This window comes from Scyliorhinus torazame, chromosome 7 (genome assembly GCF_047496885.1).
Source record: "Scyliorhinus torazame isolate Kashiwa2021f chromosome 7, sScyTor2.1, whole genome shotgun sequence".
Classification (NCBI taxonomy): domain Eukaryota; kingdom Metazoa; phylum Chordata; class Chondrichthyes; order Carcharhiniformes; family Scyliorhinidae; genus Scyliorhinus; species Scyliorhinus torazame.
The window spans coordinates 255210515-255237843 of record NC_092713.1 but is presented as its reverse complement, the minus strand read 5'-3'; the positions used below and the strand labels follow the sequence as shown (position 1 = coordinate 255237843).

At 47.6% G+C, this 27329-nt stretch overlaps 1 protein-coding gene across 1 annotated transcript; it reads left to right on the top strand.

The window, feature by feature from the left end:
* Positions 1-10513: 10513 nt before the first annotated feature.
* rack1 (receptor for activated C kinase 1) lies at positions 10514-27116 on the top strand. Its single transcript, XM_072512296.1, has 8 exons — positions 10514-10734; positions 12027-12198; positions 12413-12560; positions 15956-16051; positions 24818-24928; positions 25251-25391; positions 26265-26375; positions 26970-27116. The coding sequence occupies exons 1-8, from the start codon at positions 10626-10628 to the stop codon at positions 27033-27035; spliced, it is 954 nt and encodes a 317-aa protein (XP_072368397.1). The 5' UTR covers positions 10514-10625; the 3' UTR covers positions 27036-27116.
* The last annotated feature ends 213 nt before the right edge of the window (positions 27117-27329 follow it).

Below are 27329 nucleotides of genomic sequence, written 5' to 3'. Positions count from 1 at the left end.
GCTCTGTGGCTAACGCGAACAGTGGGGAGAGGGGGCATCCCTGTCTCGTCCCCCAATGCAGCCTAAAATAGTCCAATGTTGTCCTATTTGTCCGTACGCTCACCACAGGTGCCTGATGTAGCAACCTGACCCAGTCAATAAAGCCCCTCCCAAATCCGAACCGTCCTAGTACCTCCTACAGATATTCCCATTCTACTCAATCTAAAGCCTTCTCGGCGTCCATTGCGACCACTACCTCCACCTCCCTACCTTCTGGAGCATCATGATCACGTTTAACCTTCTTACATTGGCCACCAACTGCCTTCCCTTAACAAACCCCGTCTGGTCCTCACCAATAACGTCCAGCACACAGTCCTCAATCCTAGAGGACAAAATTTTGGCCAGCAGTTTGGCATCCACATTCAATAGGTATCTTGGCCTGTAGGACCCACACAGCTCCGGGTTCTTGTCCCGCTTCAGGATCAGCAAAATCGTGGGCTGTGACATCATCAGGGGAAGCACCCCACGCTCCTTTGCCTCATTGAATGTCCTCATCAACAGCGGCCCCAATATCCCAGAAAACCTTTTACAGAACTCCACTGGGTACCCGTCCGGCCCCAGGGCTTTACCCGACTGCATGATCTTCAGACCCTCTGCTATCTCTACCATCCCGATCGGGGCCCCCAGCCCTTTTACCAGCTCCCCGTCCACCTTCGGGAAATTCAGTCCCCCCAGAAAGTGCCTCATCCCCTCCGGCCCAGCTGGGGGTTCCAACCCGTACAATCTACTATAAAACTCCTTAAACGCCTTATTCAACCCTGATGAGTCTCCAACTAGGCTCCCGTCCCCATCCTTTACTTTCCCCATCTCCCTGGCTGCCTCCTAAGCTGCTGTGCAAGCATTCTGCTGACCTTCTCCCCCTGCTCATAAATCGCCCCCCTCGCCTTTCTCAGCTGCTCGACCGCCCTCTCTGTGGTTAACAAGCTGAACTCCGCCAGTAGCCTCCGCCGTTCCCTTAAAAGCCCTGCCTCTGGGGTCTCGGCATACCTCCTGTTGACCTGGAATATCTCCTTTACAAGTCGGTCCGTCTCTGCCCTGTCTACCTTCTCCCTGTGGGCTCGTATCGAGATCAGCTCCGCTCTAACCACCGCCTACCATGCCTCCCAGACCACCGCTGCCGAAACTTCCCCCATGTCGTTGACTTCCAGGAAGTTCTGAATATATTTCCTCAGCCGCCCGCACACTTCTTTGTCGGCTAAAAGTCCCACGTACAACCTCCAGTGCGAGCGCTGGTTACCGTCTTTACTAACCTGTAGGTCAACCCAGTGCGGGGCATGGTCTGAGATTGTGATCGCCGAGTACCCCGTGTCCACCACCCCCGTCAGTAGAGCCCTGCTTAGAATAAAGAAATCAATCCGGGAGTACACTTTATGCACGTGTGAGTAGAAGGAAAACTCCTTCACTATCGGCTGCCCAAATCTCCATGGGTCCAACCCCTTTGCTGATCAGCCATCCCCTTTCTTGGGTGGTCTCCAGCCCGTGCCCCACGCCTCCACCAGCCCGCCTCCAGGCAGCCTCCGCCCTCGACCTCCTCTCTGTCCCTCAGCAAGAGTCCCTCCCTCGTCAGCAGGACATTTTCCTCCCCTCTCTTCCCCCCCCCCCCCCCCCCCCCCAGTAACAGCACAATGTTAGTCAACCCTTTCGATAAGCCTAACATCTGCTCACCCCCCACTACGCCTCCGTGAGCTAGCCCGCCCAGCTAGCTTGGTGGCCCCGCCCCCTGCGCTAGACATTCTCCCACCTATTGTTCCCTCCCTACCCTCCCCCCGGCTCATACACACATATTCAAATGAAAAACAATCCCAACACAATTGCCCGACAAAAAAATGCTAAACAAAGAAAAGATCAAGCAAAAGATCCAGCATCTAACAAATACACCTCCATCCCCCAACAGAGCAAATGTAAACTTTAACTCACTCAGCTCTGCAACTGGCCCCAAATCAATATAGAAGGCATTACAAATAAAGTCCACAGAATGAAAAACGAGAAACTTTTTTTTAAACATGAATGTTGCAGAAAAGTTCAAAGTTCTTAGTCCGCCACCAGTCCTTTCCTTTTTGCGAAGTCCAGCACTTCCTCAGGCAACTCGAAATAAAAATGTTGCTCCTCGTACGTGACCCAGAGATGGGCCAGATACAGCAGTCCGAACGTCATCTTTTTCTTAAAAGGGGTCGACCTTATCTGGTTGAACCCGCTCTTCTCCTGGCCACCTCTGCACTCAGGTCCTGATAGATCCGCAGGATACTGTTCTCCCATTTACAGCTCCATGTCTGCTTGGCCCACTGCAAAGTATGCTTCTTGTCCAAATACCTGTGGAATCTCACCACCATTGCCCTCGGGGGGTCTCCCATTCACGGCTTCCTCGCGAGCACGCTGTGAGCCCTGTCCACCTCCAAGGGTCGGGAGAATGTCCCATCCCCCAGCAGCTTCTCAAACATGCCCGCTATGTATGCCCCAGCGTCCGCTCCTTCGGACAGCTCCGGGAGCCCAATGATTCTCAAGTTCTGCCGGCGGGACCTTTTCTCTAGGTCCTCCACCTTCTCCAGGAGCCTTTTCTGCTGGTCTCTCAGCAGCCCCACCTCCAACTCCACCAGTTTTATGTTCCTCCTGGTCAGCCAGCGCCTTCTCTACTTTCTGGATCACCCGATCTTGAGCATCCAATCTAAGCTCCAGCCGCTCAATTGCCTCTTTAATTGGGTCCAAGCAGTCCTGCTTCTACTTGGGGAAGCCCTCCTGGATAACTTGCATCAGCTGCTCCGTTGACCGCTGGGTTGACAAGCCAGAGCTCCGGCCATCCGCCATGCTTTCCCCCACTGCATCTTCAGCCCAAGCCTTCTTTGTTTGTCTGTTTCTGCCTTTGCGAGCACTTCTAATACGTCTTTCCATGCACCGATGTGGGAATCCAGTACACAATTGCCTCTATCATCGACTTTTCAAATCAGGTCTGGTAAGAAATCGGGGGAAAAGATCCAAAAGTCCGACCAGAGCGGGAGCCGCCAAATGTGAGACTTACTCCTTCATAGCCGCCACCAGAAGTCCCCTAAGGGGAAATTTAGCAAGGCCAATCCACCTAACCCAGACATCTGTGGACTGTGGGAGGAAACCGGAGCACCCGGAGGAAACCCACGCAGATATGGGGAGAAAGTGCAAACTCCACCCAGATAGTCACCCGTGTCCGGAATTGAACCCTGATCCCTGGAACTGTGAGGCAGCAGTGCTAATCATTGTGCCACCGTGCCACCCTATTGTAGTTGGAAAGGCATAACTCAATTAGGGGACCTATTTCTAGCTCCAGAAATTAAAACTGCAAGCTCACTTAGGGACTGGTTTAGCACAGTGGGCTAAACAGCTGGCTTGTAATGCAGAACAATGCCAGCAGTGCGGGTTCAATTCCCATACCGGCCTCCCCGAACAGGCGCCAGAATGTGGCAACTAGGGACTTTTCACAGTAACTTCATTGAAGCCTACTTGTGACAATAAGTGATTATTATTTTTTATGACTGAAAACATTTTTGTGGTACATGCTTGGACTGCTGTGCAAACTCATATTTTGGCTCACTGTTTGAAAAATAAGTAAATCTAAGTATCCCATTTGTTAAGAAATACAGCGGATATTCTTTGGGAAATGTGATTAGTACCAAGGATAGGAAAATAAACAACATGACATTAAACAGAGACAAATTGGTGAGAGTTAGCATGTGCAGTGAACGTCTGCCAGATGTTCTCCAGAGCAGGCAGATCATGATATCGACCAGTGTACCAATACTGATTTTACATCAGCTGTGACATTTTGGACCTTAATGCGCAAGCTAATACTGCTTCTTTCGCTCACTTTGATTTGATTTGATTTATTATTGTCACATGTATTAGTATACAGTGAAAAGTATTGTTTCTTGCATGCTGTACAATGCATACCATACATAGGGAAGGAAGAAGAGACTGCAGAATATAACATTGTTAGAGAGTTTAAAACAGTTAGAATGAGGTTTTAGAAGCATAGAACGAGAATAAAAGATAGAATTAGAGGGTATGCTGAGCACAGCTTGCAAGAAGTTGCCTTGCTCCGGCGCCATCTCACACAGCGGTGCACGCATTCAGCATAGGAAGGATCTCCTACCAGCGCTATTTAGAGGGATCGTCAAGTGCTTCCAGGTTAGTTGCTGGCTATTGCTTAAATTCTACAAGTGTTTGGTGCTTTAACTTATTGTTTCAAGTTGAAAACGTCAACATGGAGTGTTGTGGTGTTGTGATTTTACAGGCTTCAAGGCTTCAGCACAAACCAGTTGCTCTCTTTGGTGCATACAGAGTGACTTGGAGAATGAACAAAGAGCATGCAGAGTGAGACAAGCCACTGGAAGAAGGGGCAAAGACTTTCAGCAGGAGGCCAAATCCACCCAGAGTGTTTAAGGAGAAATTTTTCAATCTGCCCCTCAGCAACAAACCATGTTTTTCTCTGCTTCAGTCACATTGTTGTCACTGAATCTGGCATCTGTGGCAACCAGAAGTGCAACCACAGAGGAAGGCAAGGACTACATTGCCAACGAGTACGAAGGTGAAAATGCCACTGGATTTTTTATAAGTTTGTCTCCTTTCAGGCTAAAGCTGGAGACGTTTGCATCATCTCACAGTTTGTCATCCGCTGCTGCGCAAGGTTGCTGAGGCCCTGAACTCAATGATTTTCTTTTAAGAGTGAAACATTCTGAGCATGCATACAGGTTCTCTAGGATTTCAAATTATCCCACGGTGTGGGGTGCCACGGGGCACATACAGTTCTTTGCAGGTGCTGCATGTCAACTGCCATACAGTGGAAGCAAAAGAAATTCCACTCCCTCAACATTCAGCTGGTGTATGCCCATAGACAGAGACTCATACTGGCAAATGTCTGGTATCCTGGCAACAGTCATGATGCCTTCATTCTCTGGCAGTCCTCTGTGCCAATTCCATTTGAGGCACCACAGCAATTCAAAGGTGGAGACTGGATGGCATATCTATTCACAGACTACACGGCTGATGACTCCAGTGTATATCCCACACACACGGGCACAACATGCATATAACAAAAGCCATTATGCACACAAAATATGACCGAACACACCAATAGTGCTGAAACATCACTTGCACTGCCCAGATAGTTCAAAAAGAGCCCTGCAGCACTCTATTCAATTGGTGCCAAAATTAATTGTGGTATGCCGAATAACCTTGCCATCATAATGGGACATCCTTGCCACCAGCTGAACGTCAAACAATTGAGCAGCAGGAGAATGAGGAAGATGAGGAGGCAGCAATTAGACAGCTCCTTTCTGATTGGACTATCTGTGAAGAGCTCATTCACATATGATGCCAGTAACCACAACCTCAATTCATCAATCACTAACAGTCCCATACCTACCTTCTCTCTGTTACTGATCATTACAGTGTCTCCTTAGCCACAAAGCTTCACATTAATTGCAGACTTTCTGGTGATATGTCATCATCATCGTATCCTTGCTGTTCCTCCACTGGTTAGTCAGGTTGAATTTTGTGGGTATCAAAGTCACAAGGATAAGGTTGTGTTGTGGGAGGAGGAATGCATGTTTATAGTATCAGTAGCCTGTAAATTAAAAGTGGGTGTGGGATGAATAGGAGATGGGATGTGAGAGGAGGATTTGGTATGAGTATACCATCATATTTGAAGGTTTCAGCACCTCTGGTATCCACATTCCCAGGAATAGCCATCTCAATTGCACATTCTCCCCGTGTCTGCATGGGTTTCGTCCCACAACCCAAAAGTTGTGCAGGGTAGGTGGATTGGCCATGCTAAATTGCCCCTTAATTGGAAAAAATAATAATTGGGTACTCTAAATTTAAAAAAAATAGGAATAGGCATCTCACAAATGGTCTCAGGGAGACTTCAATCAGACTTAGCACATGCAAGTGTGCCTGTCCTCTCTGGTTAGCTCCTGCTACTTCAGGTTTCTGTACCACCTTGTCTTCCATGACTAAGGAAAGTGTGTCAATGAGGGCCATGCAAACTTATTGGGTGATGTGGCTGTCATGATTGAATAGCTGGAAGTGTGCGCAAGCTGCAAGATGTTGGTGTGAAATTTGCACAATACTAAACGTGTGAGAGTGCAGTATGAGTCATGATTGATGTTGGTGGATATCTGATGGGGGGGTGTTGACATGAGAAGCATGTGAGGGCAATGGATTGGTTGATTGGATATGGCATTTGAAAACACATTCACTGATCATAACCACTCATGTGAAGTCATTGAACTTACAGCGCTGCATTCAGGTCCCCAGGGTCTCCCATTGCCTTTCAACTCGCATCTAGAAGGCCTCTTGGGTCCCTCCAGGTATAAGACATCTTTCTGACGCTCCACCCCTCAATGAAGGCCTCTAGTGCAGCATCTGAAACATGGAGGCCCCTCTCTAGTTATGTGTTATTCTTCATTTTTTATAGGCCAGATTCATTTTTTGATTGCCAAAGCCTGCTCCATTCCTTCAAGAAGTATAGAGTAGCTTTACGTCGTGCTCTTCTTGGGCATCCAACCAACCAATACTATGCTTCGTATTGGCTGAATGCTGAAATCATTCATAGAAATTTAGAAAATAGAAGCAGGAGGCCATTTGGCCCTTCAAGTCTGCTCCACCATTCATTATGAACATGGCTGATCATCAAGTTCGATACGCCAAGGACAGTACAGTGGCACAGTGGTCAGCAATGCTGCCTCACGGCGCCGAGGTCCCAGGTTCGATCCTGGCTCTGGGTCACTGTCCGTGTGGAGTTTGTACATTTGCCCCGTGTTTGAGTGGGTTTCACCCCCACAACCCAAAGAAGTGCAGGGTAGGTAGATTGGCCACGCTAAATTGCCCCTTAATTGGAAAAAATTAATTGGATACTCTAAAAAAAATTTTTTTTTAAGTTTGATACGCCTTAGGCAATCCTTTTAGCCCCAAGAGCTATATCAAATTCCTTCTTGAAATGGTCACTCATCCCCAAGGGTTCTCTCACAACTAGATAGGCCAAATAATCAGTTCTCATTGTTCAACAACCAGTCCATGATGGCCTGTTCCCTTGTTTGTTCCTCAACATACTGGTCCAGTACACCATCCCGTTTACACTCCAGAAATTCCTCCTCTGTTGTACTGTGACTAATTTGAGTTACCCAATCTATATGCGGATTAAAGTCACCTACAATCACAGATGTTCCTTTACCACATGCATCTCTGATTTCGTAATGCTTTTCCCAACATTACCAATGCAGTTTGGTGGTCTATATAACACCCCTATGAATGTTTTTTGACCCTTGATGATTCTTTAACTCGACCCAGACAGATTCCACATCATCTGTACTAATATCTTTCCTCAATATTCTATCAATATCTTCTTTAATCAACAATGCAACTCCACCGCCTTTTCCTTTGACGACGGCGCGAACACTTGGGCTCCATTTGGGAGAACCCACCCCCCTATCTGATACAGGCCCTTGATTACGCTGCCTATCACTTTTCTTATTCTCCTTTCTGTCTTTTTCTCTTCTTCTTGATTTCCCCTGCTCTGAAATCCTTACGTAGGTTGGTGTACAGCAATGAAAGTTGAAGGGTGCAGGTTAATCATGAACCCACGCATTGGGATTTGTAAAGGGCAGGCAACTAAACACCAATGTGCGGCGGCTCTTAAACGTGATAATGATGCCATCGGAGGAGGGAGAGGCGGAGATAGTGGCAGCTATGGACGCGGAGAAGGCCTTTGACCGAGTAGAGTGGGAGTACCTCTGGGAGGTGCTGCGTAGGTTTGGGTTCGGGGTAGGGTTTATCAATTGGGTTAAGCTCCTTTACAGAGCCCCGATGGCGAGTGTAGTGACGAACCGGCGGAGGTCAGAGTACTTTCGACTGTACCGAGGAACGAGGCAGGGGTGCCCCCTGTTGTTCGCATTGGCGATCGAACCATTGGCCATGTCATTGAGGGAGTCTAATAAATGGAGGGGGGTGGTCCGAGGGGGAGAAGAGCATCGGGTGTCGCTATATGCGGATGACCTGTTGCTGTACGTGGCGGATCCAATGGAGGGGATGGTGGAGGTCATGCAGACTCTAAGGGAGTTTGGGGAGTTTTCGGGCTATAAGCTCAATGTCGGGAAGAGTGAGCTCTTTGTATTACAGGCGGGGGACCAAGAAAGGGGGATAGGGGACCTACCGCTGAGGAGGGCAGAGGGGAGCTTTCGGTATCTGGGGATCCAGATAAGCAGGAGTTGGGGGACCCTACATAAACTGAATCTGACGAGGTTGGTGGAGGAGGATTTCAAAAGATGGGACATGTTACTGCTCTCGCTGGCGGGTAGAGTGCAGTCGGTCAAAATAGTGGTCCTTCCGAGGTTTCTGTTTGTGTTTCAGTGCCTTCCCATCGTGATCACTAAGGCCTTTTTTAAGAGAGTAGGCAGGAGTATTATGGGGTTTGTGTGGGCGAATAAGACCCCGAGAGTAAGGAGAGGGTTCCTGTAACGCAGTAGGGACCGAGGAGGGTTGGCGCTGCCAAACCTAGGGAGCTACTACTGGGCAGCAAATGTGGCGATGATCCGCAAGTGGGTTATGGAGGGAGAGGGGGCGGCATGGAAGAGGATGGAGATGGCGTCCTGTAAAGGAACGAGCCTGGGGGCGTTGGTGACGGCACCGCTGCCGCTCTCGCCGACAAAGTATACCACGAGCCCGGTGGTGGCGGCAACGCTAAGGATCTGGGGCCAGTGGAGACGGCACCGGGGTGCAATGGGAGCATCGGTGTGGTCCCTGATCAGGGGTAACCACCGGTTTGTCCCGGGGAAGATGGACGGGGGGTTCCAGAGCTGGCATCGGGCGGGGATTGGAAGAATGGGGGACCTGTTCATCGACGGGACGTTTGCGAGCCTAGGGGCACTGGAGGAGAAGTTCGAGTTACCCCCAGGAAATGCCTTTAGATATATGCAGGTGAGGGCTTTTGTGAGGCGACAGGTGAGGGAATTCCCGTTGCTCCCGGCACAAGAAGTTCAAGATAGGGTGGTCTCGGGTGTATGGGTCGGGGAGGGCATGGTGTCGGAAATACACCAGGAGTTGAAAGAAGAGGGGGAAGCGCTGGTAGAAGAGTTGAAGGGTAAATGGGAGGAGGAGCTAGGGGAGGAGATCAAGGAAGGTCTGTGGGCTGATGCCCTAGGTATGGTTAATTCCTCCTCCTCATGTGCCAGGCTCAGCCTGATACAATTTAAGGTGGTCCACAGAGCGCACTTGACGGGGGCGAGGTTGAGTAGGTTCTTTGGGGTAGAGGACAGATGTGGAAGGTGCTCAGGGAGCCCGGCGAACCATGTTCATATGTTTTGGTCATGCCCAGCACTGGAGGGGTTCTGGAGAGGCGTGGCGGGAGCAATATCTCAGGTGGTGAAAATCCGGGTCAAGCCAAGTTGAGGGCTAGCAATATTTGGAGTAGTGGACGAACCGGGAGTGCAGGAGGCGAAAGAGGCCGGCATTCTGGCCTTTGCTTCCCTAGTAGCCCGGCGAAGGATCTTGCTAATGTGGAAGGAGGCGAAGCCCCCCAGCCTGGAGGCCTGGATAAATTATATGGCTGGGTTCATAAAGTTGGAGAGGATTAAGTTCGCCTTGAGAGGGTCTGCGCAGGGGTTCTACAGGCGGTGGCAACCGTTCCTAGACTATCTCGCGGAGTGTTAGAGGAAGGTCGGTCAGCAGCAGCAGCAACCTTGGGGGGGGGGGGGGGGGGGGGGAGGGGGGGGGGGGGGGGAGGAGGGACTGCCTGGGAGGGTGGATGAGCAAGAGATAACATGAAGGGTTGGGGAAACTGGCACGTACGGGTGAGGGCCAGTGTACAAAGCTGTGTAAATGTGCGATTTCTCGTTTTTTTTTGTTACGAGGGGGGGGTTTTATTGCTTGTAAGGGAGAAAAATTGTGTTAAAAAACTTTAATAAATATATATATTTTTTTCAATGATCCCACGCATTGTCAGGGATAATTTGCATTTTGTCCCCTCTGTTTTTGTACAGCGCCTCTTAACACAGAAAAGTATCGCAAGGTTCTTTCCGAACGAAATTAACTGAAAACTGTTACAAGTTATAATTTTTTGTTGAGTTAGATTCATCAAAATATTTTGTGGGTATCAACATTATTTTTTAATGCTCCAGTCTCCTGCTTGTTCGGTCATCAGTATGATAGCCCCATCTCAGAATTGTAACGACGCAGAAGGTGGTCATTTGGCCCACCGTGTCTGCACCGGTGCACCAAACGAGCATCTTAACTCAGTGCCACTCCCCGGCCTTTTCCCCGCACCTCTGCATGTTGTTCCGGTTGCTTTCAGTCAGCTTCATGCACCTGCCACAAACATGTGCAGTAATTGAGTTTTGAAATAATGTGCTGCTCCATCCTGCACTGCACAAATCATCATCTCTCAGTGATCACCATGGCGACCACGCCATCTTGGAACATCACCCAACGTCCTGAGACGTCATATCCGGGTGTGACCGGAGCGCTTCCTCTTTCTCTGCGGCCTGGAGAAGCGCGTCTAGCTGAGGCCCAGCCTTCCGCCGTAATCCAGCTCCATCCGACCTCAGGACGCCACATCTCCACTCAAAATGACGGAACAGATGACCCTTCGGGGGACCCTGAAAGGCCACAACGGCTGGGTGACGCAGATCGCCACGACCCCGCAGTTTCCCGACATGATACTGTCCGCGTCCCGAGGTACCTGCGAGTGGGGGAGGGGACGGGAGACGAGTGGACCAAGTCCGCCGCTCTGGCCACCCTGGGCAGCTTTTCCCCGGCGATGCATTTTACTCCTACTGCGTTCCCCTCTCAGTCGCATTTTGTTTGAGTTTTCTAGTTGTTGGCGGCTGTACGCGGCCAGGGTAGATTGCGGGTTACACGTACACAGTTATCCTGTATCCGCCGATTACAAGTTGGGTAAGGGAGAGGCCTGGCTCCCTATCGACAACCGTGAATTGTAAAGTGCAGCAAGACGGGGCCGTGTGTATGCATTCGGGCGATCAAAACTGAAAATGCTTTTGTCACAAAACTAAGTATCGGGATAATTAACGCCGGCAAGATCTCCATTCTCCCAAAGTGCTTAAAGGAAATGCAAAGATTTTACTTTGCAACAGGTTTAGCAAACGCGGTAGCTAATTTAAAGCGCGCCGCTATTTTTGTGTTGAAAGCAAACTATATGGGCAAAAAAATCAACAGGTGCTGGAAATCGGAAACCGCATTGGATGGAAGCAGTCGGGTAGAATCTGGTGATAGCAGACCATTTACCGTTTTGCTTTCAGATCTTTCCAAATAAACCATTTGTCAATCCCCCTCCTTGGATGGACAAGAACCTTGCATTTATGGGGAAACTGGGTTAACGTTTCATATCATGATTTGATTTATTGTCACATGCATTAGTATACAGTGGAGAATATTGTGTCTTGCATGCTGTACAAACAATGCCTACCGTACATAGGGAAGGAAGGAGAGACTGCAGAATATAATGTTACAGTTATAGCAAGGTGTAGAGAAAAGATCAACTTAATATGAGGTAGGTCCATAGAGCATTGTTAGAAAGTTTAAAAGAGTTAGAACGAGAGTAAAAGATAGATTTAGAGGGGATGCTGGGCACAGCTTGCAAGAAGTCTCCTCGCTCCGACTTTCTATTTGAAGTACCAACGAAAGGTCATTGATCTGACACGTTAAAATTATTCTTCTCTGAGACTGCTGAGTGCTCCCAGCATTTTCTGTTACTTGACTTTCAGCTTCCAAGGTGTTTTGCTTTTGTAAGTTGCATTTCCACATCCACTTTAATGTAACAAAATCTCCCAAGGCCCTTTTCCAGGAATGGTTATCAAGGAGCATCATTGGCTGTTAATATGTCAGTTCTTTCATGAGATAGCTTTTGGATGGAAAATGAGACCCTTTTAATGAATGAAAGTTATAAAAATATTATGTTAATTGTCATTCCTGATAAATAACATGGTGATGTCTCTTTATTCTGTTTTCAGATAAAACTATCATTATGTGGAAGCTGACTAGGGATGAGACCAGCTATGGTGTCCCCCAGCGTTCCCTCTGTGGCCACTCTCACTTTATTAGTGATGTAGTCATTTCTTCTGATGGTCAATTTGCTCTTTCTGGCTCCTGGGATGGAACTCTCCGACTTTGGGATTTGACAACGTAAGGGGAAAGTTAATTCGGTATTTTAAGATAATTTTTATAAGTAAAAGCAGGTTTGTCTGTTGCGGGTGCACTTTAAATGTTAGTAATTTCAGGATTCTGGCCAGAGACATTGAGGTAGTTGAACATTTTCTGCTCCATGAAATAATTAGTGAATGTTTTTTCACAACTTGTTGGATTGATTAATGGGAGGACACCTTTTCTTGCTCTTTAGAGGTTTAACTACCCGTCGATTTGTTGGTCACACCAAGGATGTACTGAGTGTTGCCTTTTCAGCAGATAATCGCCAAATTGTATCTGGTTCGCGTGACAAGACTGTCAAATTGTGGAACACCCTGGGAGTTTGCAAATACACAATCCAGGTAACTTTCATAGCATGACTACTGCACTATGTATGAAAGTGATTATTTTGCCGTATCACAGAATTTGACGTTTAAAAGAAGCCCTTTTAAAATGTCAATCTTAGATGTCAATTTAAAGAACCTACAATTGATCTTTACATTTGAGTTTCTGTGTATTTAAATACATTCCTAGTCTTGTGATGGAAAATTGAGTTAATCGAGGAGTTAACTAAGCCTAATGGTAGGTCTGAACTTCTCATGCTTATTTTGTCCACCTGAATTGAAAGCGCACACCAATGCAATTATTTTATCCTCTGTTTGGAAAGTATTCTGAATTGGAACTCATAGGATTCACAATGTATTGGCACAATGTCAAATCATGTGCACGCAAAATGTTAATAAATATTGTTGCAAATAATATTGGAGTCAGCCACATTACATTTAATATTTGAGTCAAATTATACACCAATGTGCAGCAAAGTGGCGCAGTGGGTTAGCCCTGCTGCCTCACGGCGCCGAGGTCCCACGTTCGATCCCGGCTCTGTGTCACAGTCCGTGTGGAGTTTGCGTGGGTTTCGTCCCACAACCCAAAAGATGTGCAGGGTAGGTGGATTGGCCACGCTAAATTGCCCCTTAATTGGAAAAAATGAATTGGGTACTCTAAATTTTAATTTTAAAAAAAAAGAAACAATTATGCACCCAGTCTATTTATTTATTGTTGTAGGTGCTGTGTTTAACGAACGTTATTTCAAGTTGTCCAATCTCTAATTCAATGAAACAAAACTAATATGGCTAGTATGTGGTGGGGAGGTGATTTGGAAGATAACATAACAGCACTGTTGTTGAGCATGACAGAGTAGTTAGTATCTGTTGGGTTGCCTTGTTCATTTAAGACAGCCAAAAGATACAAGACATGACCCTCCAGGGCCTCGTACCATTGGAACTTTATCCCATTAACGAGGCTGTGGTTTTAAGATGACAAAAGAGAACATGAGAAGAACCAGTTCCTGGTTCGGATGTGGTTGATATTTTAAACTACATTTGCATTGGGAACATTATATTAGCACCAGAATGGCTAACAGAAACAGTATTGCGATAAATGTGATATTACCGGCTGTAACTAGTCAAAAGGAGGTGACGGCATAGTGGTATTGTCACTGGACCACTCATCCAGAATCCTGGAAAATGCTCTGAACTGGGTTCAAATCCCACCCTGACAGATGATGAAATTTCTAAAATTAAAACCCCATGATGACCATGAAATCATTCTCGTTTAGTGAACCAAGTGGGTTCTTATCCTTCAGGGAAATAAGCCTGCTGTCCTTGCCTGGTTTGTAACTCCAGATCCACAGTAATGTGGTTGACACTTACTTAGTCTAGTGAGTCACTCAGTAAAAGGATAATTAGGGGTGGGCAATAAATGCTGGCCCAGTCAGTGATGCCCACATCCAATGAAAGTGCCTCGTCCGATTAATGGTTTGGATGAAGGGACAGAGTTTTTTAAACCTTGTTTGCTGATGATGCAAAGATAAGTAGTGAAGACAGCACTACAAAGGGATTGAGTGGAAAATGTGAGGTTTTCTATTTTGTTGGAAAGAATAGGAAAGCAGGAACAAGTAATTAGAAATGCTTTTCTAAAAATTGAGTCTCCAATTATATTTTTTTCCAATTAAGGGGCAATTTAGCAAGGCCAATCTACCTACCCAGCACATCTTTGGGTTGTGAGGGTGAGACCCATGCTGACATGGAATAATGAGGAATGCAAAGGGAATATTTGCCTTTATTGGACGGGGATGGAATATAAAAGTAAGGAAATGTTGCTACAGTTGAAGAGGTTGTTGGTGAGACTGCCTAGAGTTCTGTGTGCAGTTTTGGTCCCCTTAATCGATGAGGGGCATAATTGCATTGGGAAAAGTTCAAGGAAGATTTAATGGAGCCTGAATTTTCAGGATGGCGGGCATTTGTGTTGGCGTCCGGAGATTTGACAGGGAATGCATCTCCTCCGATGCCGACAGGCTCGCTGTCATTTTACACTTAAAATGAACATTGATTGACAGCAGGCGAGACTTTTTTAAATAAATTGAAGTACCCAATTCATTATTTCCAATTAAGGGGCAATTTAGAGTGGCCAATTCACCTACCCTGCATATCACCACAGCAGGCGAGACTTCTGTCCTCACCTGGACAGAAGTCCGGCCTTGGGGAACTCGAGACAATCAGATTGGCTGACGGCTCTCCATCCCATCTACACACAGCAGTGGCAGGACGAGGTACGACAGTGCCATGCCTGAGATGCCAGTACTGGGGTTCCCGAGGAGGATAGGAAATGCCCTTGGGGTTGCCAGTGAGACGGTCTCGCTGTTGGGGGGTCTTCATGGGAGCAGGGCATCCTCCATCTGAAGTGGCCTTCCAATAGATGAGCCCGATCCGGTCTAAGATAGAGGGTGGAAACCTTTTTTCTTTCCCACACACAAAAATAGAAGCTGGGCGGACTCCGTCCAAAGCCCGGTCCACCCCATGAAGTCATGTCTGGGTTAGTGTGGGACTAAGCTATTTGATGCTCCTGCCAGGGAGGGTAGAATTCTGACCCAGGTCGATTCCTGTGTTGGAAAGTTGTCTTGTGAGGAAAAGTTGGGCCTTTAGAAAAATATATGGTGGTCCGATTGAAACAGAGTGGGATTGACAGGATAGTTGCTGAGACAATGTTCCTTCTTGTGGGCAATCTGGAACAAGGGGACACAGATTCGGAATGAGGTGTTGCCCATTTAAGACTGATGAATTTGAGTGTTAATCTTTGCAATTCTGTGCCTTAGAGTGGGGGCTGGGTCTTTGAATGTATTCACAGTGGTAAGCACTGCTTCCTCCACCGCGCCAGAGATGCGGTTCAATTCTGGCTTTGCGTGACACCGTCTCTGTGGAGTTTGCCCATTCTCCCTGTTTCTGTATCCTCCGGGTGCTCCTGTTCCCTTCCACAGTCCAAAGATGAGCAGGTTAGGTGGATTGGCCATGCTAAATTGCCCAATAGTGTCCAATGGATGTGCAGGTTAGTTGGGGTTATGGGGATAGGGTGGGATGCTCTTTCAGAGGGTTGGTGCGCACTCAATGGGCTGAATTGTCACTTTCTGCATTGTAGGGATTCTATGGATTCAAGTCCGAGTTAAATAAATGTTTGATCTCTACAGTCGAGGGTTATGGGGGGCTAACAGAAAGGTAAAGGAGTGGCCATGATCTTGCCAGCCATTTTATTGAATGGCAGAGCAGGCTGAAGGTATTGAATGGTCTGCTCTTAATTTATTGACCGTAATGTCTCGGGGAGGTGGCAGCAATAATTGTGAAAAAGAAGTGAGAAAATGGTGAATCTTAATTGTAACATGCTTTTGTTAATTTTATTCTACTTTTTCCATGTCTTTTCATAGGATGAATGCCACACTGAGTGGGTTTCTTGTGTTCGTTTCTCGCCAAATAGCAGCAATCCCATCATAGTCTCCTGTGGTTGGGACAAACTAGTTAAGGTAAGAGTGGGGCAGATCTAGATTAGAATTCATGGGCGGGCTTGTGGGACTAGAAAATGCAGGCAGCATCTTTCAGCTATTGTCAAAGTGGATTAATGGTTATTATAGGTCTGAACAAAGGGAAATTAAGGAAATTGAATGTCGTGATTTATTGGAGGCCGTAGATTTTCTTCTGTGATCTTCAAGGCTGTTTGATGTATACTTCTACGCTGATGGGGCTTTCTCACTGCATGCCACTCATTTTTGCTAATTATTTCTTAAATACTGCCACAAAATATTTTGTTCCCTGAACACGAAGTAGGTTATTTTACATTTGATTGGCTACTTTGCAGAACATGCTCTTTTTTCTTGTGCCCTTTTAACTTTCGATTTAAAAAAAAAAAAAAAATTAAAATATATATTTTATTAAAGTTTTTTGATCAAAAAGAATTTTCCACTTTTACAACTTTGGAACAAAATGTACATTGACCGTTATTTAAACAATATATTAAACTAACAACAAGTGCAGAAAAAGAACAAGAAAAGAGAAATAATAATACTGAAAAAATAAATATAAACAACTAGGATGGAAAGAAGGGGGAAAAAAGAACCCCCCCCCCCCCCGGGTTGCTGCTGCTGTCTTTCCTGTTTTCCCTTATCGCTCTGCGAGATAGTCAAGGAACAGTTGCCGCCGCCTGGTGAACCCTTGAGCCGAACCTCTTAGTGCATATTTTATTCGCTCCAATTTTATAAATCCTGCCATGTCGTTTATCCAGGCCTCCACGTCCGGGGGTTTGGCTTCTTTCCACATAAGTAGAATCCTTCGCCGGGCTACTAGGGACGCAAAAGTCAAAACATCGGCCTCTCTCGCCTCCTGCACTCCCGGCTCTTCTGCAACCCCAAATATAGCTAACCCCCAGCTCTGTTGGACCCGGACCCCCACCACCTTTGAGATCACTCTTGCCACACCCACCCAGAACCCATGCAATACCGGACATGACCAAAACATGTGAGTGTGGTTCGCCAGGCTTCCCGCTCACCTCCCGCACCTATCCTCCACTCCAAAAAATCTACTCGGCCTTGCTCCCGTCATATGAGCCCTGTGTAGAACCTTGAATTGGATCAGGCTACGCCTGGCACACGAGGACGAGGAATTTACCCTACTTGGGGCATCTGCCCACAGCCCCTCCTCAATCTCTTCCCCCAGCTCCTCCTCCCATTTACCCTTCAGCTCCTCTACCATCGTCTCTCATTTCCCTGTATATATCGGATACTTTACCTTCACCGACCCATGCCCCCGAAATCACTCTGTCCTGGATCCCTTGCGCCGGGAGCTGCGGAAATTCCCTCGCCTGTTGCCTCCCAAATGCCCTCACATGAAAAATCGGAAGGCATTCCCAGGTGGCAACCCGTATTTTTCTACCAATGCTCCCAAACTCGCGAACATCCGTCCAAGAACAAGTCCTTCAACTTCCCAATTCCTGCTCGCTGCCAAGATTGGAATCCCCCATCTATCCTCCCCCGGGACGAACCTGTGATTGTTCCTTATCGGGGACCACACCGAGGCACTCGTCACTCCCCCATGTCGTCTCCACTCCAAATCTTCAAAGTCGCCCCTACTACTGGGTTTGTGGTGTATTTTTTCGGGGGGAACAGTAATGGCGCCGTCGCCTGTGCTTTTAAACTTGTTCCCTTACAGGACGCCATCTCCAGCCTTTTCCACGCCGCCCCTTCTTCTTCCCTCATCCACTTGCATATCATGGACACGTTGGCGGCCCAATAATAGTCACTCAGACTCGGCAGTGCCAATCCCCCTCTGTCCCTACTGCGCTGCAGGAACCCTCTCTTTACCCTCGGGGTCTTTCCAGCCCACACAAAGCTCATAATACTCCTGTCCACTTTCTTGAAAAAGGCCTTTGTAATCAGTATGGGGAGGCACTGAAACCTCGGGAGGACCACCATTTTAACTGCCTGTACTCTGCCCGCCAATGACAGGGGCACCATGTCCCACCTCTTCAAGTCCTCCTTCATCTGCTCTCCCAGTCGCGTCAAGTTAGGTTTATGCAAGGTTTCCCAGTTCCTGGCCACCTGGATCCCTAGGTATCTAAAATCCCTTGCTACTCTCCTCAGCGGCAGATCGTCAATCCCCCTGCCCTGTTCCCCGGGGTGCATCACAAAAAGTTCACTCTTTCCCATCTTCAATTTATATCCCGAGAACTCTCCAAACTCCCTAAGTGTCTGCATTATCTCTGGCATCCCCTCCACTGGGTCCGCCACATATAGCAGCAAATCATCCGCATATAATGTCACCCGATGTTCCTCTCCTCCTCTGAGCACACCCCTCCACTTCTTAGAGCCCCTCAGCGCTATGGCCGATGGCTCGATTGCCAACGCGAACAGTAACGGGGACAAGGGGCACCCCTGTCTTGTGCCCCTATGTAATCGGAAATAGTCGGATCGTTGCCTGTTTGTAATCACGCTTGCCCCCGGGGCCCCCGTACAGGAGCTGAACCCATCTGATGAACCCCTCTCCAAATCCAAATCTCTTCAGTACCTCCCACAGGTAGTCCCACTCCACTCTATCAAATGCCTTCTCTGCATCCATCGCCACCACTATCTCCGCCTCTCCCTCCGGTGGGGGCACCATCATCACCCCCAGCAACCTTCGTATATTGGCATTTAGTTGTCTCCCTTTATCAAACCCTGTCTAGTCGTCATGTACCACCCCTGGGACACAGTCCTCTATCCTTGTCGCCATCACTTTGGCTAGTAACTTGGCATCTACATTTAGGAGGGAGATGGGCCTGTATGACCCGCACTGCAGCGGGTCTTTGTCTCGTTTCAGGATCAACGATATCGTCGCCTCCGACATTGTCGGGGGTAGCGTCCCCCTTTCCTTAGCCTCATTGAAGGTTCTCGTCAGGAGTGGGGCCAGTAGGTCCACATATTTCCTGTAAAATTCCACCGAGAACCCATCTGGTCCCGGGGCCTTTCCTGCCTGCATGTTCCCAATTCCTTTAATCACCTCCTCCACCTCAATCTGCGCTCCCAAACCTGCCACCTCCTGCTCCTCAACCCTCGGGAACTCCAGCTGGTCCAGGAAGTGTATCATTCCCTCTTTCCCCTCCGGGTGTTGGGACTTATACAGCCTCTCATAAAATGACTTAAACACCCCGTTCACCCTCTCTGCTCCATCCTTCCCTCCCCGTCCCTAACTCCTCCAATCTCTCTCGCTGCCCCCCTCTTCCTAAGTTGTTGGGCCAGCAATCGGCTCACCTTTTCCCCATATTCGTATTGTATTCCCTGTGGCTTCCTCCACTGCGTCTCCGCCTTACCCGTGGTCAGGTCAAACTCCGTCTGTGTTCTCCATCTTTCCCTGTATAGCCCTTCATCCGGGGCCTCCGCATATTGAATTGAGGGGGCCACCCTCAGAATCTCCCCAATCAGTCTCTCCCTTTCTTTACCCTCTTGTTTCCCCCTGTGGGCTCTTATGGAAATTAGCTCCCCCCCTAACCACCGCCTTCAGCGCCTCCCATACTACTCCCACCTGGACCGCACCATCATCATTGACCTCTAGGTATCTTTCACTACATCCCCTCACCCTTCCACATACCCCCTCGTCCGCCAACAGTCCCATGTCTAATCTCCAAAGTGGGCGCTGCTCCTTCTCTCCTAGATCCAGATCCACCCAATGTGGGGCGTGATCTGAAACGGCTATAGCCGAATATTCCGTTCCTACCACTTTCGGGATCAGCGCCCTTCCTAGGACAAAAAAGTCTATCCGGGAGTATACTTTATGGACGTGGGAGAAGAAGGAAAACTCTTTACTCCTCGGTCTAGCAAATCTCCAGGGATCTACTCCTCCCATCTGCTCCATAAACCCCTTAAGCACCGTGGCCGCTGCCGGCCTCCTCCCGGTCCTAGATCTGGACCGGTCCAGCACCGTGTTGAAGTCGCCCCCCCCCCCATTACCAAATTTCCCATCTCTCGGTCCAGGATGCGCCCCAACATACGCTTCATAAAACCCGCATCGTCCCAGTTCGGGGCGTATACGTTCACCAGCACCACCGCCTCACCTTGCAATCTGCCACTCACCATCACGTACCTGCCCCCACTGTCCACCACTATGGTCTTAGCCTCAAACGATACCCGTTTCCCCACCAGTATTGCCACCCCTCTATTTTTCGTATCTAAGCCTGAGTGGAATACCTGTCCCACCCATCCTTTCCTCAATCTGGCCTGATCCGCCAATTTCAGGTGCGTCTCCTGAAGCATAACCACATCCGCCTTCAGTCTCTTTAGGTGCGCAAATACTGTTGCCCTCTTAATCTGCCCATTCAGCCCTCTCTCGTTCCACGTGATCAACCGGGTTGGGGGGTCCTTTACCCCCCCATCGCCGACTAGCCATTCCCTTTTTTAAACCAGTTCCTCATCCGGGTCCCACGCACCCGTTTGTCCCCCAGGCGGCGCCCTCCCGTCCCGACCATCCCATCCCGTATCAGCTCCCCCTTACCCTCAGCAGCAGCAACCCAGTTATCCCCCCCCCCCCCCCCCCCCCCCCCGTTAGATTCCCTTCTAGCTTGATTGCTCCCCCCATATTGCTTCCGGGAGTCAGCAAACTCTGGCTGACCTCGGCTTCCCCCGTTTACCCTTGGCCTCACTGCGTGTGAGGCCCCCTTCCTTCCAGCGCCCACTTTTCCCGCCGCAATTTCCATAGCGCGGGAAAAAAACCTGCGCTTCCCTCTCTGCCCTGCCCCTTGTGGCGCAGCTCCCTCTCCCCTTCCCCACCGGCGCCCACATTTCTTCGGGGGGGGGAGAGAAAAAATAAATTCTCCCGGCTTAACATTCTTACAGATAAACCCTCCCCCTCTCCCCCCCCTTTGCATTTCTTTGCCACCACCTCGTTACTTCTTTCCAAGCATCAATTCCTCAAATCTAGTCCAACTTCTCTTCTTGAATAAATGTCCACGCCTCCTCTGCCGTCTCAAAGTAGTGGTGTTTGCCCTGGTGTGTAACCCAGTCTTGCCGGCTGCAGCATTCCAAATTTTACTTTCGTCCTGTGGAGCACCGCCTTGGCCCGATTGAAACTCTCCCTCCTTCTCGCCACTTCCGCACTCCAATCTTGATACACGCGGATCACCGCGTTCTCCCACCTGCTACTCCGTGTCTTCTTAGCCCATCTCAGGACCATCTCCCTGTCCTTGTAGCGGTGGAACCTCACCACTATTGCTCGCGGTATTTCCCCTGCCTTTGGTCTTCTCACGAGGACCTGGTATGCTCCCTCCACTTCCAGGGGGCCCTTTGGGGCCTCAGCTCCCATTAAAGAATGGAGCATCGTACTCACATACGCCCCAACATCAGCTCCCTCTGTCCCTTCGGGAAGACCCAAAATCCTTAGATTCTTCCTCGAGCTATTTTCCAGGGCTTCCAGCCTTTCTATGCACCTCTTATGTAGTGCCTCGTGCGTCTCCGTCTTCACCACCAAGCCCTGTATCTCGTCTTCATTCTCGGCTGCCTTTGCCTTCACTCCACGGAGCTCCATCGCCTGGGTCTTTTGCGTCTCCTTCAATCCCTCAATCGCCAGCAGCATCAGCGCCAGCACCTCCTTCTTGAGCTCCTCCACACATCGTCGGAGGAACTCCTGCTGTTCCGGGCCCCATACCATCTGGGCTCCCTCAGCCGCCATCTTGCTTCTCCCTTCTCTTCTCTGCCGTTGCTCCAGAGGATCCTCTGCAATCTGGCCACTACTATCGCTTCTTTCCATCCACACCCGGGGGGACTCCTTCCTTTGTCGCCTCACACTTGGTTTGGCTGTAAAAAATTTCCGTTGGGGCTCCCGATAAGAGCCCAAAAGTCTGTGGAAATGGGCGGCTTAGCTGGTCATCGCCGCAACCCGTTCCCTTAACTTTCGATTTTTATCACTTCCTATATTTTTTGTTTTTAAACACTGTTTCACTATTTTTATGTATACTCCCTGCCATTTATTTGCAGGAAGTGGATTACTACCTTTCAGTTATGTGGTCGGCATACATTATCTTTATTAAATTTTTACTGCTGACTCCTGTTATATTCAATCCTAAATGGGGGCTTGCCTTAATATCTAACTTGCCATTGTGATGATGGGCTGATACCTAGTCATAGATGTTGACAGCACAGAAAAGACCAATCATGTCTGCGCTGGTCCAAAAAGACCTATTGTAATTCATTTTCCAGCACTTGGCCCACTGCTTTGTACCCCGTGGCATTGCAAGTGCACATGTATATACTTATTAAATGTTATGAGGGCTGCACGGTAGCAGTCGCTTCACAGCGCCAGGATCTCAAGTTTGATTCCCGACTTGGGTCACTGTCTGCGCGTTCTCCCCGTGTCTGCGTGGGTTTCCTCCAGGTGCTCCGATTTCCCCTCTAGTCCCAAAAGACCTGCTGTTGGGTAATTTGGACATTCTAAATTCTCCCTCTGTGTACCCGAAAAGGTGCCGGATTGTGGCGACTAGGGGCTTTTCACAGTAACTTCATTGCAGCGTTAATGGAAGCCTACTTGTGACAATAAAGATTATTATTATTATGAGGGTCTCCCTTCACTACCTTTTCAGAAATGAGTTCCAATCTCCCACCATCCTTTAATGATTCCTGTGCTGTAGGTTGTTTGGTTTTATCCTTTTATCTTTTCTATGACCGTTTAATGAACAAAATATCTGGGTGAATGTTTTTCCCCAAATCCCCTCTGGCCCTTACCTTAAATCTATGCCCCCTGGCCATTGATTCCTCCGCCAAGGGAAGAAATGTCTTCCTATCTACTCAAATGCCCCATATTATTTTTTTTATTCAGGGGCAATTTTGCATGGCCAATCCACCTAGCCTGCACATCTTTAGGTTGTGGGGGTGAGACCCAAGCAGGCATGGGGAGAATGTGTAAATTCCACACGGACAGTGATCTGGGGCCAGGAGGCTTTCTTCACTATTTACCACTCTGCCAATTTTCATATCATACATAGAATATACAGTGCAGAAGGAGGCCATTCGGCTCATTGAGTCTGCACCGACCCACTTACGCCCTCACTTCCACCCTATCCCCGTAAACCAATAACCCCTCCTAACCTTTTTGGACACTTAAGGGCAATTTAGCGTGACCAATCCACCTAAACTAGGGCAGCACAGTTGCTCTCTTTGGTTGGCTCTGAATATGGCAGTCAATATGGTCGCCTTCCTTAATCCTGATTGTTTGCTTTAGAGTCGCCAGGTATCTTTCGATACCGCCACAAGGTTCAAACCCGAATACTGATCAAATGAGTCGGTACACCAGTTAGTTAGTAAAAAATCAATACTATTTATTTATACACACAGTAATATCTACTCATGCATGAAATACTACAGACTAACCTATCACTACTGCTAAAGCCTATAATTAGCTTTGGGCGCCCATTCAGTCAGAGGAATAATGACCGTTGTTCGGATCTGAGGCTGCTGGGGTCGAAGTGGTGAAGGGGAAACAGCTAAGGTCGTCTGTCTGGTAGCGAGCATTGACCTTGGACTTACTTGCTTCTGCTGCAGCTGGTGGACGGGTCTCTCCGCTGTGAGAGCCGAGTCCAAGAGAACGTTTCTCGCTTGGGGCCTTCTTATACCCGAAGGGGCTTTGTGCACTTTTGGGCGGGCCTTGAACTTGGCCCCAATTAATTGGACCGTATCTTGATCACTTGTATTGATCTTGACCAATAAAGGAGTGGGTGCCCTGATGCCTGGGCGTGTCTTCAGTGGCCGTTGGCCTGCTTTGTTTTCTGCTTTCGGTTTGGGGAACTGGCGCCGTGAGGTCTGGGGCCAGATCGATTACTTAAGTATCTTCCTTTGTTCCCGGAGATGGGCCATCCATCTGCTAATGGGCCTACAGTTTCAGTTTTGTCTGGGAGCTACGGCTCCAATATGCAGACAGGCTCTGTGCCTGCTTGCTTTCTTAACATTGTCCATTTTTCCCTGCAATGTTTGCAAATGTCCATTTTGTATTCTGGAAGTGGCCATCCCAGATGGCTACAGCACGGTGGCGCTGTGGTTAGCCCTGCAGTCTTACGGCGCCGAGGTCCTAGGTTCAATCCCGGCTCTGGGTCACTGTCTGTGTGGAGTTTGCACATTTTCCCCGTGTTTGCGTGGGTTTCGCCCCCACAACCCAAAGATGTGCATGGTAGGTGGATTGAACACGGTAAATTGCCCCATAATTGGAAAAATTGAATTGGATACTCTTTTTTTTTTTCTTTTTAAAAAAAAATTTAATCCACCTAAACTGCACGTCTTTGGACTGTGGGAGGAAACCGGAGCACCCAGAGGAAACCCATGCAGACACTGGGAGAACGTGCAGACTCCCACAGACAGTGACCCAGCGGGGAATCGAACCTGGGACCCTGGCGCTGTGAAGCACAGTGCTATCCATTTGTGCTACCCTATCATTTGCAAACTTACTGATCAACCCTCCTACATTTAAGTCTAAATCATTTATATAAACCACAAACAGCAAGGCCCCAACACTGATCCCTGCAGGGCCCACTGAACACAGGCTTCCAGTCAGAAAAGCACCCCTCGACCATCACACTCTGAAAGGTTGACTATCTTTTGTCTTTCCAGGTTTTGAATATTTTCGTTTTTTTTCCCCCCTTTTATCCAGACTGGAATTTGGAGCTTTCTTTTGGATGTGTCTGAATTGAGGTCTCAGTTTATTTTTTAAATCGAGATGCAATAGTCCAAAATATGGAATCTTCAAAGTGTTTATAATGTTTAAATGTGTACTCATCACTATTCCAGGTTTGGAACCTAGCCAACTGCAAACTGAAAACAAATCATATTGGGCACCCTGGCTATCTGAACACGGTTACCGTTTCTCCCGATGGATCCCTTTGTGCTTCTGGAGGCAAGGTAGATCACCGTAGCTTTACATGATTACTATTAACAGTGAAAGTATATGTTTCTCACTGAATGAATGAAATGGCTAACAACGTTTCAGTAAAAAGGCATTATCAATGACTTTTAATTGATCTGTGTATGCACATGAAGTCTGATTTCTGTCACGTGTACAGTTGCCATAATATTTTCAGACTGCTTCTTAGATGGTTTTTGGTTTCAATGGTATTTTAAAACCGAAGCCAGTAAAAGTTCTTGTGTCTAATAGTTTTTCAGGATTTGTTACATTATCTGTCAAACTTTGCCTGATATAAGATGGGTTTTTTCTGTTGTGTAGGATGGTCAAGCCATGTTGTGGGACCTCAATGAAGGCAAACATCTGTACACCTTGGATGGTGGTGACATCATCAATGCCTTGTGCTTTAGCCCCAATAGGTATTGGCTCTGTGCTGCCACTGGTCCAAGCATTAAGATTTGGGTAAGTGCACTTGTGCTTTTGGGTTGAGCTGGGGCTTTCTTCCAAACCTTTGGAAGTTGAAGTACTTTTTATTGCAGCGATTTTATGCTTCACTGATTTTAGAACAAACGCTTGAAATGTAACAATATAGGTGGGGGGGAATTTCAGATGAAAATATTTATTCAAAAAGCCATGTTTTCTCCATGGTCACTGGTTGTCCAGCCAGTGAATCATGAGCTGCATGTTGCTCTAACCTACTTTGCTTTCTGGTTCCTCCTGTTTATTTAAACGGGGCTATAGTTGGTGCTGTTGCCTTATTTTTGGATACAGTCGATTCCTGGTAATTTTTTTTGCAAAGTGCTCTTTGAGATTGGGAGCCAGAAGCAATTCCACTGCTGAGAGTGGCAATGGCTTTTCTTAATTCCTCTTCCATAACCCATTTCTCAAACAAATTTTTGTAGCTGTCCATTGGATACTGTTTCTTTTGCACACCCGAGTAGATTTGAGTGTCTGTATTTATTAAGAATGCTGCTCCTAAATTCAATTTGCATTTTCTTAAAACCACATTATGCTGTTAAATGGAGCATCCAAACAGGCGCATGTTTCCTTGAATGGGTTTGTATTATGGTAATTTTTAGTAACCGGTTTAGCTCAGTTGGTTGGACAGATTGTGATGCAGAGCGAGGCCAACAGCATGTGTTCAATTCGTGTACCGGCTGGGGCTTTTCGTGAAGGTCCTGCCTTCTCAACCTTGCTCCTTGCCTGAGGTATGGTGATCCTCAGGTAAAATCACCACCAGTCAGCTCTCCCTCTCAAAGAGGAAAGCAGCCTATGGTCATCTTGGACTACAGCTTTTACTTGAGTGAATTATTTTTGCATTTGAATTGCTTACAGGACCTGGAAGGGAAAATTATAGTGGATGAACTGCGCCAAGAAGTGATTAGCACCAGCAGTAAAGCGGAACCTCCACAGTGCACATGTCTGGCTTGGTCTGCAGATGGACAGGTATCTTTTTTAATTATAAATTTAGAGTACCCAATTCATTTTTTACAATTAAGGGCCAATTTAGTGTGGTTAATCCACCTAACCTGCACATCTTTGGGTTGTGGGGGTGAAACCCACGCAAACACGGGGAGAATGTGCAAACTCCACACGGACAGAGAGCCAGGATCGAACCTGGGACCTCAGTGCCGTGAGGCAGCAGTGCTAACCACTGTGCCACCATGCTTACGGGTATCTTCAATTGAAATCTTTCTTCAAATATGACCGATATCCCAATGATTATTTTTATTCACAAAAGCACCTGACCCTTGTGGGGGTGATTACATGTCCTGCAAATATGAGGGATAATGGACTGTAATTTTCTATATTGGCAATTGTGAAATGTTATGTGGCTTTTGTATGTTAGTCTTGTGCCTCCAACAGTTATACAGTCTACATATTAATGGTTAATAGCAGTAACAAGTGATTTGGTCGCTGTGGCATATTTTGTCTACCAGTTTGCAAACCTGGAATTTCAGTGGTGGCTGGCTCGAAAGCAATTTGACAGAAACCACCTTATTAGTACAATAAATTATCTATTTTATGTTTGTCCCACAGACATTGTTTGCTGGCTATACTGATAACCTCATCAGAGTGTGGCAGGTCACCATTGGAACAAGATGAAGTGTTCCTTCCAAGAAGATACAGAGAATCTTTACTTGTTCGAGCTGATCTGAAATAAAATATACATGTTTTCAACCTGTATCTGAATCTCAACTTGAATACATAAGTGTTCCCTTCCAGATTTCCTAAGTGAATAACTACTCCAAGCACATTTATCTGCATTTTAATGTGACTTTACCAAGTGAATGTGTACAATAACCATGACTGATCATCGTATTTAATTGTGCATTGGTTTTGCAGATTGCTAAATGCTATTTTCAAGTTTTATTAAAACTAGATTAGGTTCGGGTCACT